At 44.8% G+C, this 16,814-nt stretch overlaps 1 protein-coding gene across 3 annotated transcripts in view; it reads left to right on the forward strand.

The window, feature by feature from the left end:
• Positions 1–472: 472 nt before the first annotated feature.
• The window catches only part of RBMS3 (RNA binding motif single stranded interacting protein 3), a gene marked incomplete at its 3' end in the record, with an annotated part of 736,799 nt that continues 720,457 nt past the window's right edge, over positions 473–16,814 (forward strand). The window contains exon 1 of one of the 3 annotated variants that reach the window (XM_083468279.1): positions 473–1,537. In XM_083468279.1, coding sequence (XP_083324405.1) covers positions 1,349–1,537 — 189 coding nt within the window. In that variant the 5' untranslated portion in view covers positions 473–1,348. The remainder of the gene's footprint in view (positions 1,538–16,814) is intronic. The other 2 variants (XM_083468278.1, XM_083468277.1) reach the window with 2 other exon arrangements.

The raw sequence follows: 16,814 nt of genomic DNA on the forward strand, positions 1-16,814 counted from the left end.
TGACTAGACCTAATGGTCAGGGGTCCCTTTACGTTTACCATACAAGCTTATTTCACTGGGGTTTTTTTTTGGGGGGGGGGGTACACTTGTAAAACGGAAGGTTTTAAAGTGTAGGTATGAGACCACCTCGGAGCAACTCTCTGGGGACAGAGTCCCAGGAGGAGGAGAGGCCCTCTGCACATGCCCAGAGGCGTCCATCCTGATGACTCCACATTTTCACAGCTGGCATTCCAAAGAAGCCCCTGAGCTTGGGCTCGCCCTTCCTTTCAGAAACAGCAACTATTAATCTGAAGAATCAATCACCAGAGCTCATCAAGCCGCGCGTGCGCGGGGAGGGGGGCATCTCTCTCTCTCTCACCCGCGCGCGCGCTCCCCCCCCCCACGCCCGCCCTTTACTCCAGTTCCTCATGCGCTGCGCTGGCCGTCTGGAGAGGGAGCTCCAGTTGCGCATATAGGTATAGATACACGGAGAAAGGAGCGCGCGCGCGGGCACAGCGCGGAGATTAGCATCAAGGAGACACAGAGGCTTAGAAGAGGTGGGGGGGAGGGAGCGAGCGGGGGGGGCGCGCTGTCTCCTTCATAAACCAGCCTCTTCCCCACTCGGGACTGAAACCAGCGGCTCCCTTTACGCGCGCCTGCCTGGGGTCCTTGTGGCAACAGGGCGGGGCGCGCGCGGGGCGTTTGCGCGCGCGAGAGGCGTTTTAACTTTTCCTCGACATTCTCCTCAGGATACCCCCGAGTTCCCCTTTCCCCAAGCCCCTCGGCGGCTTCTCTCCTTCCCTCACGCCGCCTCGAACTTCTCCATTCAGAGGCTCCCCTACCCGCCTCTCCAAAAAGAGAAAGAGAAGCAGCGTCGGAGGAGGAAGGGATAAATTCAGTAAGAGAACCCCATGCAAAAGGCTTGCCCGGGCCTGGAAGCCCCGGCTGGCGGTAGTAGCACCACCACCAAGTCTCTAATCCTCGCCGAGGGAGGAGGACGGTGGGAGTTGGGTCTGGCAGGGGGCCGCGCGCGCTTCGCGGGCGTTTTCGCTGCTAAGGGGCGGCTGGAGGCCACCGTACCCGCCGCCGGCAAGACAGCGAGGCGCACACGTTGGCTGCAAAAGTCCGGAGGATCTCAAGTCTGTGTTTGTGCATGAGATCGCAGGCGCCGGATCGGTGCAGGAGACGAACCATGTGAGTGTGCCCCTCGGCTTCCTATTCTCCAAGCCAAATAAATGCACGCGCATAACCCGGGAAGGGGAATCAAATCCTAAGAGAGAGAGAGATTGGAGAGGGAGAGAGACGCCGGGGTGGCGGAAAGTCTCTTTCTCCTTGGCTGCTTTTGTTTGCAAATCCGGCGGCTTGGAAGATGGAGATGGATGTTCGGGGAGTTTCTCCGTGCCCGGAGCCCATCCCCCACGCCGCGCAGGGGTCTGGAGGCTGTCAGCAGCAGCGGCAGCAGCAGCAGGATGGGCAGGCAGGGGAAAGCGCCGGTGACAGCGCGCAGCAGCAGCAGCAGCCGGAGAAGAGGCATAGCGACGAGAAGGAAGACAAAAAGGTAGGTTCCCCCACCAACTCTGCGTCCTTCCCCCTTTGCCGAGGCGGAAATCGCCGAGCGCGCACAGGAGGGGTGGGGTGGGGGTGGGGAAAGCCGCCTTTAAGAAACTGGGAGGGTCGAGCGGGTGGGGGAGAGCAATCTGGATATAGGAAGTAAATGATCGTGGACGGGGGAGGAAGGGGAGTAAAAAAAAAAAAAGGAGCCCTACGTCTCTCCGTGCAGAAATGGTGCCTTGGATTTTAAGCCTAAATGTATGCGTTGTATGCATTTTTTAAAAACTTATGTTTTAGAAGTGTTCTTGTCATCCCCCACCCGCTTTGATGCATTGCTTTTCTCTCCTTCCTTCCCCAAATCGAAAACAATGAGTTATTCGGCGCAGACAAGGGCGGTCCTAATGTGGTTTAAGGGCAAGGCAAGATTAAGAAGTCTGAAAGAGCCACTTGTTAAGGGTGGGACCCTTCTCTGTAAAGGATTGTGGTTCTTTTTCAACAGCGTTGTTCTGGGTCCAGTGTCGAGGGCGCGGTGAGGGGTGGGGCGCTTTACGAACTGCAACGACAACGGAGGAAAAACTGCTGGCTCAAAAGTTTGCTTTAACAGCATATCCCTTGCTGAAGTGTCTCCTCTGGCATATAGGGAACACGGGCCTAGAATGTGCTGAATGGATATCAAAGGGAGAGGAGGAAAGCCTGCACGGTTTTGGGTTTTTTTGCTGCTACATCCTTGCTGTGTCATTGTAGATAGGCTGCTTCATCCTGTACCAAGAGCAAGAATCCTTTGGCAAACTGAAAGAAATGGGTCAGCCTTGCCTTCCTTGGTGGTGCTGATAGATCTTCTGCTCTGCGAATTTTTTGAAGCAGGCTTCCAAAGAGAGGGGAGCATGTCCCTGCTAAAGATAATGCTAGTGAAACACATTGATCAGTCCTCCTGTCTGTAGGCATGCCTGCCTTGCCAATAATGTTTCCCAGCATGGGTTTCATAAATGGAAGGACTGGTGTGCTTGCAGCAGAGATGCTCACAATGGCCTAAGCTTGCCTACAACGGTGAATGTGGACTATTGATCGAGTGAAAACATTTGCATGCTGCAAAAGTTGACTAACGTTCCATTGGAGTTCGTGTGCTGCCTATCCGCTGTAGACAATTGCGGCGTTAGTAGTAGGTTGTTTCCTTCTTAAATATGAATGGCTGCGCTATCCTGGGAACTGGTGTGTTTTCATGGTGTAGTTTTCACATTCATGGGAGAGTTCTGATGCTTGTATTAAAAGATGTATAAGGAAAGAGCCACTCAACCAACCAATGGAGAAACAGATAACAGCCACAAAAACTTATACATGGGTCAAAGGAAAGAGAATCCAGTTACTTCAATAAAGTAGTGTTTATGAAGCAAGAGATCCTCTATTGCTTAATAAATTCCAGTTGCACCTGGAATTAGATCTTTTCTGATCTGTGTCAATTGAGTGCCTCCGCCTTGCTGTGCTATATAATTAAACATTATGCGCCAACTATATAGGACATTAATTTTTATTGTCAACGGAAAAGGATACTCATCCTACTGAATTCTCTCTCTCACACACACTAGAGGCTCTACATTTAATTCTCGTGCCTCTATTTGTATTGGTTACTTTCTAACATTGCTGCTGCTGCTATTATTATTACTATTATTAGGATCTCTTTCCTCCCCACGCTCAAAAAACCTGGAATGCCAATCTTGCATTCTTGCTTTTAAGCTTCCTAAGGTGTCCTGTGTTCTAGTAAGTGCTAGTAATTTTTTGACTGTTCAGGCCTACAGAACCATTCCAGCTTGTGCATATTCCTCAAATATTAGCTTGCACGCATTAATTAAATATACAGCGAGAGCTACTACTGAAATGTTTGGCGGCTGTGCCAAAACAACGCCTTCAGCATTTCAAAAGCATGCCATCAGCAGAAATCTGTGATCAGTAGTTACTTCTAGATGTACTGTGCACTCTGCCTAATGTTTTACTAGCAGCCGGTAGCAGGAAGTCAAATAATGTGTGCCTGCAGGTTAAAAGACGACACTGATGATGCTTGGCGAGATTCATAGCTAATTAAAACATACGTAATTGAGCCTTCCACTGAGATGGGTTTTCTGTTGTGTTTGTGAGCAACTTCTTGACACAGTTAACAGTACAGCTTTCCCTCTGGTGTTGCCTTTCAAATAACATGATGACAGCATTCCTCTTGGTGCCCGGTATCAAAGCTGAACTTACCTTATTTATTGCCTAAAGAACTCTGTTTCTGGGACTGGGGGTGGGGAGAAGGGAACTACTAATCAATTATGGGTTTACAGTGCTTTCACCAGTGCTAAACTGTTCCAGGTCTTTTTTAAGGATACCACTGATTGTCAGCAACTAAATCACTTTTGTTTTATTTATTTCAAAATATTAAACGGACCATTTTCCAAATTGATACATCATGCACATGTATGGGCATACACACACACACACACACACACACAGTCTCTCTTCAGTGTATTGAAATGCTGCATACTCTTAGTGTGAAATCTGTGCGATGCTCACTTCAGTCGTGCTCAAAGCTATCTTGTGAAGTGAGTCAGTAAGGCTGCAATATTACAGATACTTTCCTAGAGTAAACCCCTGTGAAAACAGCGGGATTTACTTAGGAGTACATTTGTAGGAATGTGCTGCAATACTGCCTTTGCATAAGACGAGATTAACTTCTGCTTAAGCCGGGCTTTAAATCCAGGTCTAAGGAGCAAGGTAACATTCTTGGACCTACTTTACAGGTTAGCATAAGCATTAGAAGCTTCACTCTTGCCTTGCAGATCATACAGAATAAAGTCTGACAGCGGGAAGAGAAAACGAGAAGGAGGGACTAGAAGGGGACCAGGCCTTGTACCCCAACAGAGATGATGGGCAGGGGAGAGGAGGAACTCTCTCTTATGGGAAACATCAAGTGAGCTGTTTAATGGGTAGGAAGAGAAAGGCGCTGAAGCAGAAACGTACAAACCCAAGTTTTGAGTGGAGAGAAGGTGGGGAGCTGTTTCAGAGGCAGCAGAATGGCCATGGAGGAAGCAGCAAAGAGTAATTCAGGGAGGTGGTTTCTTTGACAGTGCAGAAGACAGTAGCCAGCTTGCTAGGGATTAAACAGAGTTGCCAGAAAGAAAGTAGAGACAGTTAAAGCAGAAAAGGGCTCACCCAAGGAGGCAGTCATAGCAATAGCCCCCTGGCAGCAGCAGCAGCAGCTGGGAGGGTGAGTTGGATGGGGGGGGGGCTGCATGGCACACCAGTGGAGTCAATCTGGCGTTCCCCCTTGTCTGCTACTGGAAGGTCCTCTGGTAGCAAGGCACCAGGGCTCCACTACCAGAGTTGCTAGTTTGACCCTCCCAGAGTCTTACAGGGGGTGTCTAAATAGTTGTCCATTGGTTAGAGCAGGCACCCCCAACCTTTGGCCCTCCAGATGTTTTGGATTACAATTCCCATCATCCCTGACCACTGGTCCTGTTAGCTAGGGATCATGGGAGTTGTAGGCCAAAACATCTGGAGGGCCACAGGTTGGGGGTGCCTGGGTCAGAGGCTTCCAAGACTTCATACCAACATTGTTCTCTGATCTATCCATGCTTGTTCTTCCTATTCCTTCCTGTTACTGTGCAGTTACTGTACTGTGTTGAGATGAAACCCAACCAGAACTAGGCTGGTGTTCAGGTTGTACTGAAATATGTTCACTATGAGTCTGGAGTCCAGCATGGAACTCAGCTGAAGCTTGTGTCAAATAGTGAGCTAAACAAAATTAAGAAAATTGCTAATCCATAATACTTGAGGAAGGGTATTTCCTATTTTGAATAGAGCGTGCCTTCCTTGACCCGTAAGCTCTGGTTACTCTAGATCACCAAGACAATTTGCAGTGGACACGGTCATGTGTCTTCTTTTGGAAGCCTATTAAGACATGGGAAAGTTAGATCTCCAGTAGGAAATCATTACCTCTGTGTTTCAAGTTAATTCCTGTGAGAAGGACATCTTTTGTTTCTCTATTCTTTATTTCCATGCACCGTCTTTCCGTTACCTTTTCAAAATTGCTTTTTTGCTCAGTCTAATGAAGTTGGTTCGTCAGCTTCTCCCAAATGCAGAGAAACGATGTTAACAAAAGAGGGTTCTTGCAGAATCCGTTTCTGAATTATTTTAAATTGAGCTCATGCTGCAGACTAGCAGAGAGAACCTTTGGTTAGACTTCATAATGGCTTTGTCAAGTCTCATGCAATGTTGGGGGATTCTGCAAAGGGACTAATAAATACACTATTTTTTTAAAATTACTTGGTCGCTGAAAAGAATTGCGGAAGCACACTGAGCCTGAACAGCTGTTTGAATTTTTTTCAGCCAAATGATCAATAAGTGGATGAAGCTTGAAAAGCCACTCACACCGATGATGATTCCTGGGGCAAGTGCAGAAAATGCTATTGTAATGGGGTGGGGGGGGGGAATCTCATTAAAATAGGTACTATTTTGAGCAGAGGCGATCACAGAGTGGAGTGAGGTGTGTCAGTGAGTGTTTGTATGCATGTGCAGAGAAGATTGATTATATAAACATTTGCACAGTTAGAAATAATGAACAAGAAAGAGACCACATGGAGAATGCCCTAGAACACACATTTAATGTAACTACAGCTTTGTCTATTAACACGTGAGCTTTTATATTCATGCCCTGGAGCGAAGGGTGTATGGATTGGCTTATACCCGGTCTTGCATTTTTTCATTCTTAACTCTTGTTTTCTCTTGTTTATGCATCAGTCTGTAGATTAACTTTTAAATGACCCAGGAATGTGTATTATTTACCCCCAATGTACATGTTACCCTAAAATGTGCATTTTGTCTTATCCTAGAATATAGACTTTTGTATCCATTTTATCGTAAAATAGGCATTTGAGTGTGCATATTAACTACTGGCAACCCAGCCATATGAGTGGGGTATAAATAATAAAAATAATTATTAAAATTTATTAACAAATGTACATTTTATCTGCTGCTTTTTTTCTGCACGTTTTTAACTTGATAACTCTGTTGCAAAATTTGATGGTGTGAAAACTAAAGGATAGCTGGACTTTGATTAGTGCCAATGAGGTCCTTAAAAATGTCGGCCAAATAATTCATTGAGCATTCTGCACCTGAAGCAAGTCTAATATTTTCAGTATAATTCAGTAGGGGCTGGCAGATGTCCATTGTTTTAAAGGGCACATCTTACCACAATAGAAAACCACGTCTGTCTCCCCTGAATTCAGCTGCATTGAACCAATAGAACAAATGCCAGCTCTTCAACCTCTACTTGAGTGTCTGCATATACTTGCTTCTTAGAAACTTGGAGGTGTTGTGGTATCTTCTGCTGCAGCCCAACCCATTGTTGCCCTTTTCCCAGTCAGTCAGATACCCTACAAAAAAAGCAGGAATAAATCTCTGCTGCAATACACATTTTGCAAAATGTCTACTACATTTTGATGTGTCTGCCATGGATAATGTCCAAGGTGAATAACACAGTCCCCTCCATAACACGAAACTTACATTTGAAATGACATTTGCCATTTTTAATGTGTGGATTTACAAGAAAAAAAATTGCCTAGTTTTCATTCAGAGTGAAATTAACTAGACCAGAAGCTGCTCTTGATCTTCGCTAGTCCATTTCACTTCACATTTTGATTTTATCAGGCTACGGAGAATAACTGTGCCTTCATAGACGCTTTCCCTTGCAAAGGTTTCCATCCCCCCTCCCCAATTTTCTTCTTACTGTTGTCAAGGTGCTGATCAAGGCTAGAGCAATAGGAGCAGGAACAAGTAAGTTGCACTCCCAGGAATTTTGCCACGGGGAAAAAATGTATCTCTGTACAGGCATCCAAGTATTACCTTCTGAAAACCTTGCAGGTTCTGATTTCATATCTCTGCTTAGCCAGCTGTGTGATGCGCTAGTGATGGCTGGTGGGTTGGGGTATATTGCAGTACCAGCCACTGCCACTGAGTGGCAACCAAGAGGAAGGGGTTCCACAACCTCAGTCCCAAGTGTTGCATGGCAGTGGACTAACTTGGGAAGGAATTGGCTTGTAGAAGGATTACCTGTCGCCACTGGTGCCCCCCACTGTCTGACGTGTATTGGGGACATCCTGGGAAGAGGGTCTTCTTATTTGTGGCATCGTGTCTTTGGAAAACTCTCCCCAGAGAAGCTCACTTGGTGCCTTCGCCTTTTCAACAACCTCTTTCTGTTTTCCTTTGAAACTCCCACAACTCGATTGTTTAGGCCAGGGGTCAGCAAACCTTTTCAGCAGGGGGCTGTCCACTGTCCCTCAGACCTTGTGGGGGGGGCAGGACTATATTTTGAAGGGGGGGAAATGAACGAATTCCTATGCCCCACAAATAACCCAGAGATGCATTTTCAATAAAAGGACACATTCTGCTCATGTAAAAACACGCTGATTCCCGGGCCATCTGCGGGCCAGATTTAGAAGGCAATTGAGCCTTAGTTTGCCTACCCATGGTTTAGGCCTCAATTGTACCTTCTGTTTTTACAATGCTTTTGTTGTTGTTGTTGCTTTATGATTTTATTAGAATTTTTTTAAATTCATTATTGTTAGTGTTCTTGCTACCTGTTATTGAAGGGTGGGATCGTGATTTGTGAAATAAATTCAACCATCTGCAGTCCTGTGCACAGTGGGACTTAACTTCTGTGCAAAGTTGCCCAGTTGCATTTGTGGCATGCCTGCCTGTTACTGCGAAACTATACATGGTGATTTTATATATAGCGACTAATGCCACAGGTAGTTTGCTGCTGAATAACAACACACACCAGAGATTTGTGGACAGAGTTTTCATGCCAGAGAGCCTTTGACTAATTACATTCCAGTCCAAACAACATGCTTCGGTTCCTTCTTGAACATTCCCTAATACATATGAGCATATTCCTAATATAATTTCTGATAAAAGTAGTGCAGTTCGTCTTCCAAAGTAAAGAACTAGAATGCAGAAGCTGTCCACCAGCTTGGAACAGATGGACACCAATTAGTGTTTAATGCTTTTGAAAATGTTGCTCTGTAGTTCTGAAGAGATTTCAGGTCTTTTGTGCTTGCATTGAACAACTTAGGATCTATTCCACACCTGAGGTTTAAATCAGCAATGTTTTAAATGGGCTTTTCGTTGGAATTTATATTCATTTTTCCTTCTAAATTTCCTCCTGTATATACAGCATTCATTTGTGACGCTAAATTAATGAAAGTGTCTTAAATGTGCTTCGTAGATTGCAGTCCTGTGCACATTTATCTGAGAATACCACTGAAGTCAGGAGGATTTACTTCTGAGTAGACATTATTATTTTTATTATTATTTATTGAATTTATATACCACCCTATACCTGGGGTGTGTGTCTCAGGGTGGTTCACAGAATAAAATCAAGATATAGAACCACAAAATACATAATAAAAATAACAACCCAATAGTCCAGAGCATAAGATTGTGCTGTTAGTGTATCACGTATGAGAATGTACTTAGGCTGCAATTCTCAGCATATTTACACAGGAGCAAGTATCTTTGTATTCAGTGGGACCTAATTCTGAGTAATGTTTGGGATGGTGTTGCTAGGTTCCAGATTGCTTCTGTGTTGCTGGGATATTTATCATCCCATGGAAATGCAATAGCCAGTAATCAGTGTAAAGGGTAAAGGGACCCCTGACTGTCATGGACGACTCTGGGGTTGTGGCGTTCATCTCGCTTTACTGGCCGAGGGAGCTGGCATTTGTCCGCAGATAGCTTCCGGGTCATGTGGCCAACATGACTAAGCCGCTTCTGACGAAACCAGAGCAGCGCCCGGAAACACCATTTACCTTCCCGTCAGAGTGGTACCTATTTATCTACTTGCACTTTGACGTGCTTTCGAACTGCTAGGTTGGCAGGAGCTGGGGCAGAGCAATGGGAGCTCACCCCGTCGCGGGGATTTGAACCGCCGACCTTCTGATCGGCAAGTCCTGTGGTTTAGACCACAGCGCCACCCGCGTCCCTTCAGTAACTGGTGTAGGTACTCACAAAAGAAAATAAAAAATTATACAGCTCAGATCTCTCTATACTCTGGCTGCAGGAGCACTGCTTCTATGATATTTTTGTGTGTGTCTTTAATACCTGTCTGGCATGCAGCATTCTCTGCTTTGAATTTTTTATAATTGTGGGATTCTCAAACTTCTGCAGAGTGTATCTGGCCAGATAATAAATAAACTGCCCCCCCCAACTTGAAACCAAGACAAAGGCATGATGCCAAGCGGGTCCCTGGCTGGGAGAGAGAAGTATGTTTATTCCTGTGCTTGAACTTCTCCCAAAGAGTGAGTTTCTCAATAGGGTGTCATCATTCAATACAAAGGAAGTGAAGATACATAGTTGATAAGGATATTGAGGGAAATCCGGTCCATTGTCTGCCGCTACTCACTCAAGAGATACACAAAAGCTTCTTAATATGTGTGTGCGTGCAAGGGGGGAGCTCATGCTTCTCTGCATGTAATCCTTGCAATTGTTTTCTCATGCAGAAAACCTCCAAACCTGCCTGTGAAAATATAGCAAAGCTATTTTCCTGCTGAGCATTTGCCTGTTCTGGGTTCATCTGGGGTCTTCTTCTTCTTTGGCGATCACTCACAGGCGAGTAAGATTGTCTTCCATAAACACGGTTTTAACAATGAGTCCGTAAGTGACTGTGGAGGCCAATTCTGGATCCACACATCCTTCCACAGTGGGGACATTGGTTTCCGGGTAGGAGTTGATCATGGTAAGGGTTTGCCAAGTGTGCCTTCCTCTTAGCACGTTTCTCCTTTTCATCCTGAGTTCAAGCGTCTTCAAAACCCATGACACCTTTGGTAAAGGCTGTTCTCCAATTGGAGCGCTCGCAGGCAAATGTTTCCCAATTATTGGTGTTTATACTACATTTTTAAAGATTTGCCTTGAGACAGTCTTGAAACCTCTTTTGTTGACCGCTAGCATTACGCTTTCCATTTTTAAGTTAGGAATAGAGTAGCTGCTTTGGAAGACGACAATCAGGCATCCGCACAACGTGACCAGTCCAACAAAGTTGATGTTGAAGAATCATCGCTTCCACACTGGTGATCTTTGCTTCTTTCAGTACTCTGGTATTAGTTCGCCTGTCTTCCCAAGTGATGTGTAAAATTTTTCAGAGACACCGTTGATGGAATCTTTCGAGGAGTTGGAGATGGCATTTATAAGTGGTCCATGTTTCACAAGCATACAGTAAGGTTGGTAGTACAATAGCTTTGTAAACAAACATTTTGGTTTCCTGGATCATTATTATGGGGAAGGGTCATAGTGTGTTTCCTAGATACTTCCAGGTTCAATCCCTACCCCAGCATCCCCAGTTGGAGAAATCCTGTAGCAAGGGAAGGGGAAGACCTGTGCCTGAAGCCCTGGAAAGCTGCTGCCAGTCAGAATGTGCAGTACTAGGTTACATGGGCAACTAGTCTGACCTGGAATAAGGCAGATTCCCATGTTTCTAATTTTCAGTGGCCAAATGAGTCTATAACTTATATCAAGGCACAGGAGTATAAGGTCCAGAGGGAGTGATGACTAGAGTTATTAGTGAGCATTTGGAGTACTGCCTTGCTTAGGAGCAAAACTTTGTGCCCCACTGTAGCTCATTACTCTCATGTCTACCTCTGCAATCTTTCTTTATCTAGTGCACACACACAAAAAAAGGGTACAATTTTCATCCACATAGAGGTTGATCCTCTATTCAGCGCTGCCAGTAGCAAGACTCTTTGTGTGGCCCAAGATCAGAGTGAGTGGAAATAAAACCCATTAACGCCTTCAGGCTGCGCAGCTGAGCAAGGGCAAGGAAGCTGCAGTCCAGGGTTGTCGCTAACTGTCCACTTGTTACCGACTGCAGCGTGTTGCCTTCCATGGGAATTCAAGAACAAAAGTCTGCTTAGGGAACGGGAGTTGAGAAATCATGGCTAAATGCTGCTACTAATGTGTAAGGAATATACAACGGTAGATCTAACTGCACGAAATAGAATATATGGCCATATTTCCTTCCTTCAGCTAGAGAATCTCAGGGGCAAACGGAAATATTTAACGTGGTGAACCTGATACCACGTGGTAAGGAAAGTGAGTGCTATGCATTAGTAGTATGGGGCCTATACAGTGGGTACCTCAGGTGAAGTACTTAATTCGTTCCGGAGGTCCGTTCTTAACCTGAAACTCCTCTTAACCTGAAGCACCACTTTAGCTAATGGGGCCCCCGCTGCCGCCGCGCCACCGGAACACAATTTCTGTTCTCATCCTGAAGCAAATTTCTTAACCTGAAGCACTATTTCTGGGTTAGCAGAGTCTGTAACCTGAAGCGTATGTAACCTGAAGCATATGTAACCTGAGGTACCACTGTATAAGTAGGATAGGTTCCCTTCCTCTAACAGAAGCATCTTCTTCTGATGAAAGCATTCCTTTCTACGATGGAAGGAGAACACCTATAAGAGGAAGACTTTTCCCATCTGGTCAAGGATGGGGAACCTGTGGTCCTCAGGATATTGTTAGGCTCCAGCTCCCATCAGACCCAGCCAGCAAAACCAGTGCTCAGGGATTATGGGAGTTCAGTGTGAATGCATGAATGATGGGAGTTGTGTTTGATTTACAGCAGGAGAGCACTGGGTTCTTCTTCATCCCTACTTTACAACCAGCCCATAGCCTTGTGCTTTCACAAAATCTCATATTATGTTTAGATTGAGAATGAAAGGTTTGGATTCCTGGGTCGTCTGGCAGTTTTACACCTTTGTCCCTTGTGACGCGAGACACACTCACACACACACAAGCATATATATAATCTCTCTCTCTCTCTATTTATCTTTTATTCGTGCTGCTTTGTGTACAAATGGTGATGAATGGTAAACAGAGCAAAACGGAAATATTAAGTCAATTGTTGTTGTGTGTATATCTGTCTGAAGCCATTAAGCAAACTTGTTAGTTTAACAGCAAACATCTTTCCTTGATTTTATTGTTTTACCTTTTTGATAAACTGCTTTGAGGTCGAATCAAATGGTTTATAAAATTTATGAAATAAATAAAATAGATAAATTGGATATATTTTATGATAAATGATTTTAAATAGATAGATACCTCTGGGTTCAGGAAGGGCTGATGTAGGGGTCAGTGGTCACCTCTGCTTTCATGGAAGAAGGCAGCACATCATGATTGCATGTGTGTGTGTGTGTGTGTGTGTGTGTGTGTGTGTGTGCAGGGTCTGTCACTTTATAGCTTCTGCTGGTAATCTTAATTTAGGCTTGCAGAGTTGGAGTGGGTTGTTTGATGCAAGCTGCCTTGAGCTATTTAAACGGAAGAGACAGGTTATAAATTTAATGAACTAAACAACAATGACAACAAAACCCCTATTGGCAATAACTGCTCAAGGGTCGTCGTTACCACCCACATTTCTGTAACTGGAGTAGTCAAGCTCTGTGATAAGTACTAAACAAGGTCCGCCCTACCAGGTGTGTGTTGAGATGGTCTTTTTCCGTCAAAGTGCTTTTGCGCCGACCATCTCTGGGCTACGTTTCTTTGCACACCTCTTTGTAACATAAGAAGTTGCCTCCAGACAACCTGCTTGCTTGAGCATTCATCCTCATTTGCCTGCACAAAGCTTGTGCAAAGTTAAGACTGCGCCCGCTCTGTATTGAGCATTCGTCCTGATTTGTTTTGCAGGGACGTTATATGACAATGGACATTCATCCTGGTTAGCTTTCCCAGTGTATATACATTTTCCTATTTATCATTTGTCCACCCTTCACTTCTTAGTGTATAACCACAGGAAATCCTTAAAAAAAATAAAATGTTGCGCTAGGGTGATAGAGTGCCTTCATCCACTTTGATTGCACGAGCCTGAATTTCCACTGTGCGTTGGGATCCCTCCCCCAAAATATTGACAATCAGTCTATTTGTTCTCTTAGCTTAGCTTGTCTGTTCTGACGGGTTGCATTCTTCCGGTGTCTCAGGCAGACCTGTTTTCTGCTACCTTTCCTTTTCATTGGCCGTGATGTGGAGTGAACCCAGGACCTTCTGCATGCCAGCCATGTGCTCTGATATGCAGCCACAGCCCCACTGTTAAGTTGTGGGTGAACATATCAGACGACGCAGCGATTCTTCAAACAGCTCTTGTTTATTCACAGGCCAGAACAGAACTGAACTGAAGGGTTCAGCCAGCCTGCTTATATAGAGCTCCAGTACAATGTAATTGTAACAACTTTCTGTAACTATCCAATCACTGAACGTCACTTTCGATCCCTTATTTGCATATGTGGACCTGAACTATCTACAGTATCCCCCTGCTGGCCCAGGGTGAGAACTTCAGTACATAACACCCACCTTTTCGTTAAAGCTGGGAGTGATGGCGAATCCAGATGCTCGATGCAGAATTGAGGTGGTGGGAGCAGTGTTAGGGAACAATTTCCCAAGAGTCATTTTTCGCACTCTTAGCTGCTTGTCTTCCATTTTTAGCATTTTGATCTTACCTAAGTGTACAATAATGAGGTGTATTTCGGCATTCTCTTTCTCTGTATTGCATCAAAGCTTTTTCTAAATTATTTTTTAAATCGCATCTTTGGACATACTTGTTGGATGGAAGCGGAATTGCAGCAAAATGTCTCCAACCAGTTACAGGAGTCGTCATTAGCACACACAGCATATTGGCCTAACAAAAGGAATAAGGTGTTTGAAGTGCCTTGGAGAATAAGGAGCCATGTTCTGAAGTTGAAACTGTCACTAGAAATAGCGCATTTTTGAGTGATATGTCTTAAAAAGCTTTTCCATTAGAATAAGCTCTTTCATGTTCCGAGCACTTTCTCCTTTTGCATAGGAGGGTCACATAAAATGTCAGATGTCGATATTGATGTACTGCACCGAGTTTAACATGTTTAAAATTAATGTGCATTCAACGCTGTGCCCTAATGTCATGTGCGGGAATGTCTGTGGTATATCAAACAGGCTGCGGGAAATGAAAACCCCTCTTTTATCGGCATTTGGTAAGGAATCTGAACAAGAGGCCGGATTCCTTTGACCACAACAATATTACAGTTTAAATACACACATACATAAATTTCAGTCAAATGTTTTCATTCATTCTGGGCTTAAGGAATCCTTTCCTCCAGCACCTCTTTTGGATGAGTGTCTACCTATGTTTTTAGAAATTGTTGCAACATATCCATTTCTGCATTTCAGAGTATGTTTACCTGGGAATAAGCAGGGGGACTTACTTCTGAGCAAACCCATACACAGGATCTTGCTGTTAATGCACACCCATGCTGTCTATAATTTCAGTACGGCTACATAGGTGGCAACCCAGGGTTTGTAAAAAGCAAAAACTCCCAAGCACAGGTGAAGCTCCGCTCTAATTTGCATACAGGGATTTCTCCTAAATTTGAATTTATGGGATGCATTCAGAGCTCATCTTATATTCAATAATCAGTCTGCCATAATATATAGCGGGACTATCTAACTTAGTATTTCAGCCTGAAAACCTTGGCAACAGCATCGTTATTTTTATGCAAATTGAGAAATTCGGGAGATTATAAAGTGAGTAATTTCTATTCCGTAGGCACTGACAGCGCAATGTTTTTCTTTGACACTCCATCTGAACATGCAGCGCTGAATTAGTCAAAAGGCAACGATGGCTTTTCTGGATGAAACTAGACTTTCACAGAGCCGGCTGAAGACGTTTTGCTGCCTGAACACAGGGCAAAATGGTTCTTCCTCCCCTTTCTATGTACAGAAGCAGACTGGACTGTCACTTTCAGCTTTACTTGTTCACCTAGCGTCTTCCACCGCCCCTGAGGCTGCACATGGCAACAGAGAGGGGTGCCTGGGGGCTGCTGCTGCCCCTCAACATCTGCTGTCCAGGGTAGTTGTGTTTGTCTGCCTAATGGTGGAGTTGGCTAGACAATTCTGGCCAAATTGGTTCTATCCGCTGCATATTGTTCACTTTGGCTGTTAAAAAACCAGTGAGAGCCATTGAAAACCAAGCCTTCCCATATCTGCATATTTCCACCCCCTTCATCTGCATAAATTGTGTGTTTTTGTTTTTGACCATGCTGGAGTATGAGAAAACATGGCACCTATAAAATCTACATAGACAATGTTGTAGGGTTTGTGTGACCTTGCAGCCCTCAAAAGAACCCTCTTCACACAGCACTCTCCAGTTGGTTGTCCAAGATCTCAGAAGTCAGGAAGCACCTATTGCTCTTTTCCTTCATGCTTCCATGTTTGCTGAGAAAGCAGTTCAGGAGACCCTCCATATGCTACTTACAGGAAGTCCTCTAAATTTGTTCCCATTTCCTTTTCCAATCCCTACACTCTACTGAGTGGGCTCTTGCTCGCAACTCTGCCTTTCTTTTCGAGTGGGTTTCAGTCTTTGCCGCTGGCTGAGGAAATGTTTCGGGCACTGCTGCCTTTAGCCCCAGATTCCTCCCCCCCCTCTCCTGCCAAACTACCAGAAAAGCACGACGGCCACCAAGGCTGGTCCAAGACATTTTGTTGTCTGAGGCAGAGCTGCAAATGGCTCTCCCGTGCTTTGCAAGTCAAGGTTCATGAGACCCAAGGCTGATCAAACGGCATTGCCGCCTGAGGCATAAAATTATGCAAGCGTTTTACCCTCACCCTCCCTGGCAGGGAAATTAAACAGTTGATTGCCTTTTCATGACTCCTCTCATCAGCCACTCAAGGCAGTTGCCTCACCTTGCTTAATGGTAGAGCCGGTCTGCCACCCACGGTTTCCACAGCTAGTCAGCTGTTCCCTCTAGCGGCTCACCTGTTGGCTCCCCATCTCCTTTGTCCCCTTCCCCACATCCCTGTATCCCATGGTGTTGGTACAGTGGGCTTATCATTTAGTTGCATTGCCCTCCTACCAACCCTGGCCACTTTACAGGAATGCTATCAGGAAGCCTGTGTTTACTCAGACAGGAAATATTTCCTGTGGTTCTGTTTCCTGTTCTTTATTTGATGAGCATTTTCATTTCTTTTATATATCTATGATACAGCACAGTGCGATGTCCCAAAATGAACAAAAAGTGACAGGTGCATAAAATGTGCAGCTGAGCAACTAAAAATGAACAAAGTGCTGCCAGTGTGTGTGTGTGTTATAAAGAGCTTGACACATGGTACATTTTTCTCTATAGCTTGTGTCCCTTTAATACAATGTCTTTACCAAGGAGAATTGTTTTATATATTTAATTGCTTAATGTATACTGTATACTGTTTCATATTTCAACAGAAATCCGTAAGCAGCTTACAAATGC

This window comes from Podarcis liolepis (genome assembly GCF_965112155.1).
Source record: "Podarcis liolepis genome assembly, chromosome: 12".
NCBI lineage: Eukaryota > Metazoa > Chordata > Lepidosauria > Squamata > Lacertidae > Podarcis > Podarcis liolepis.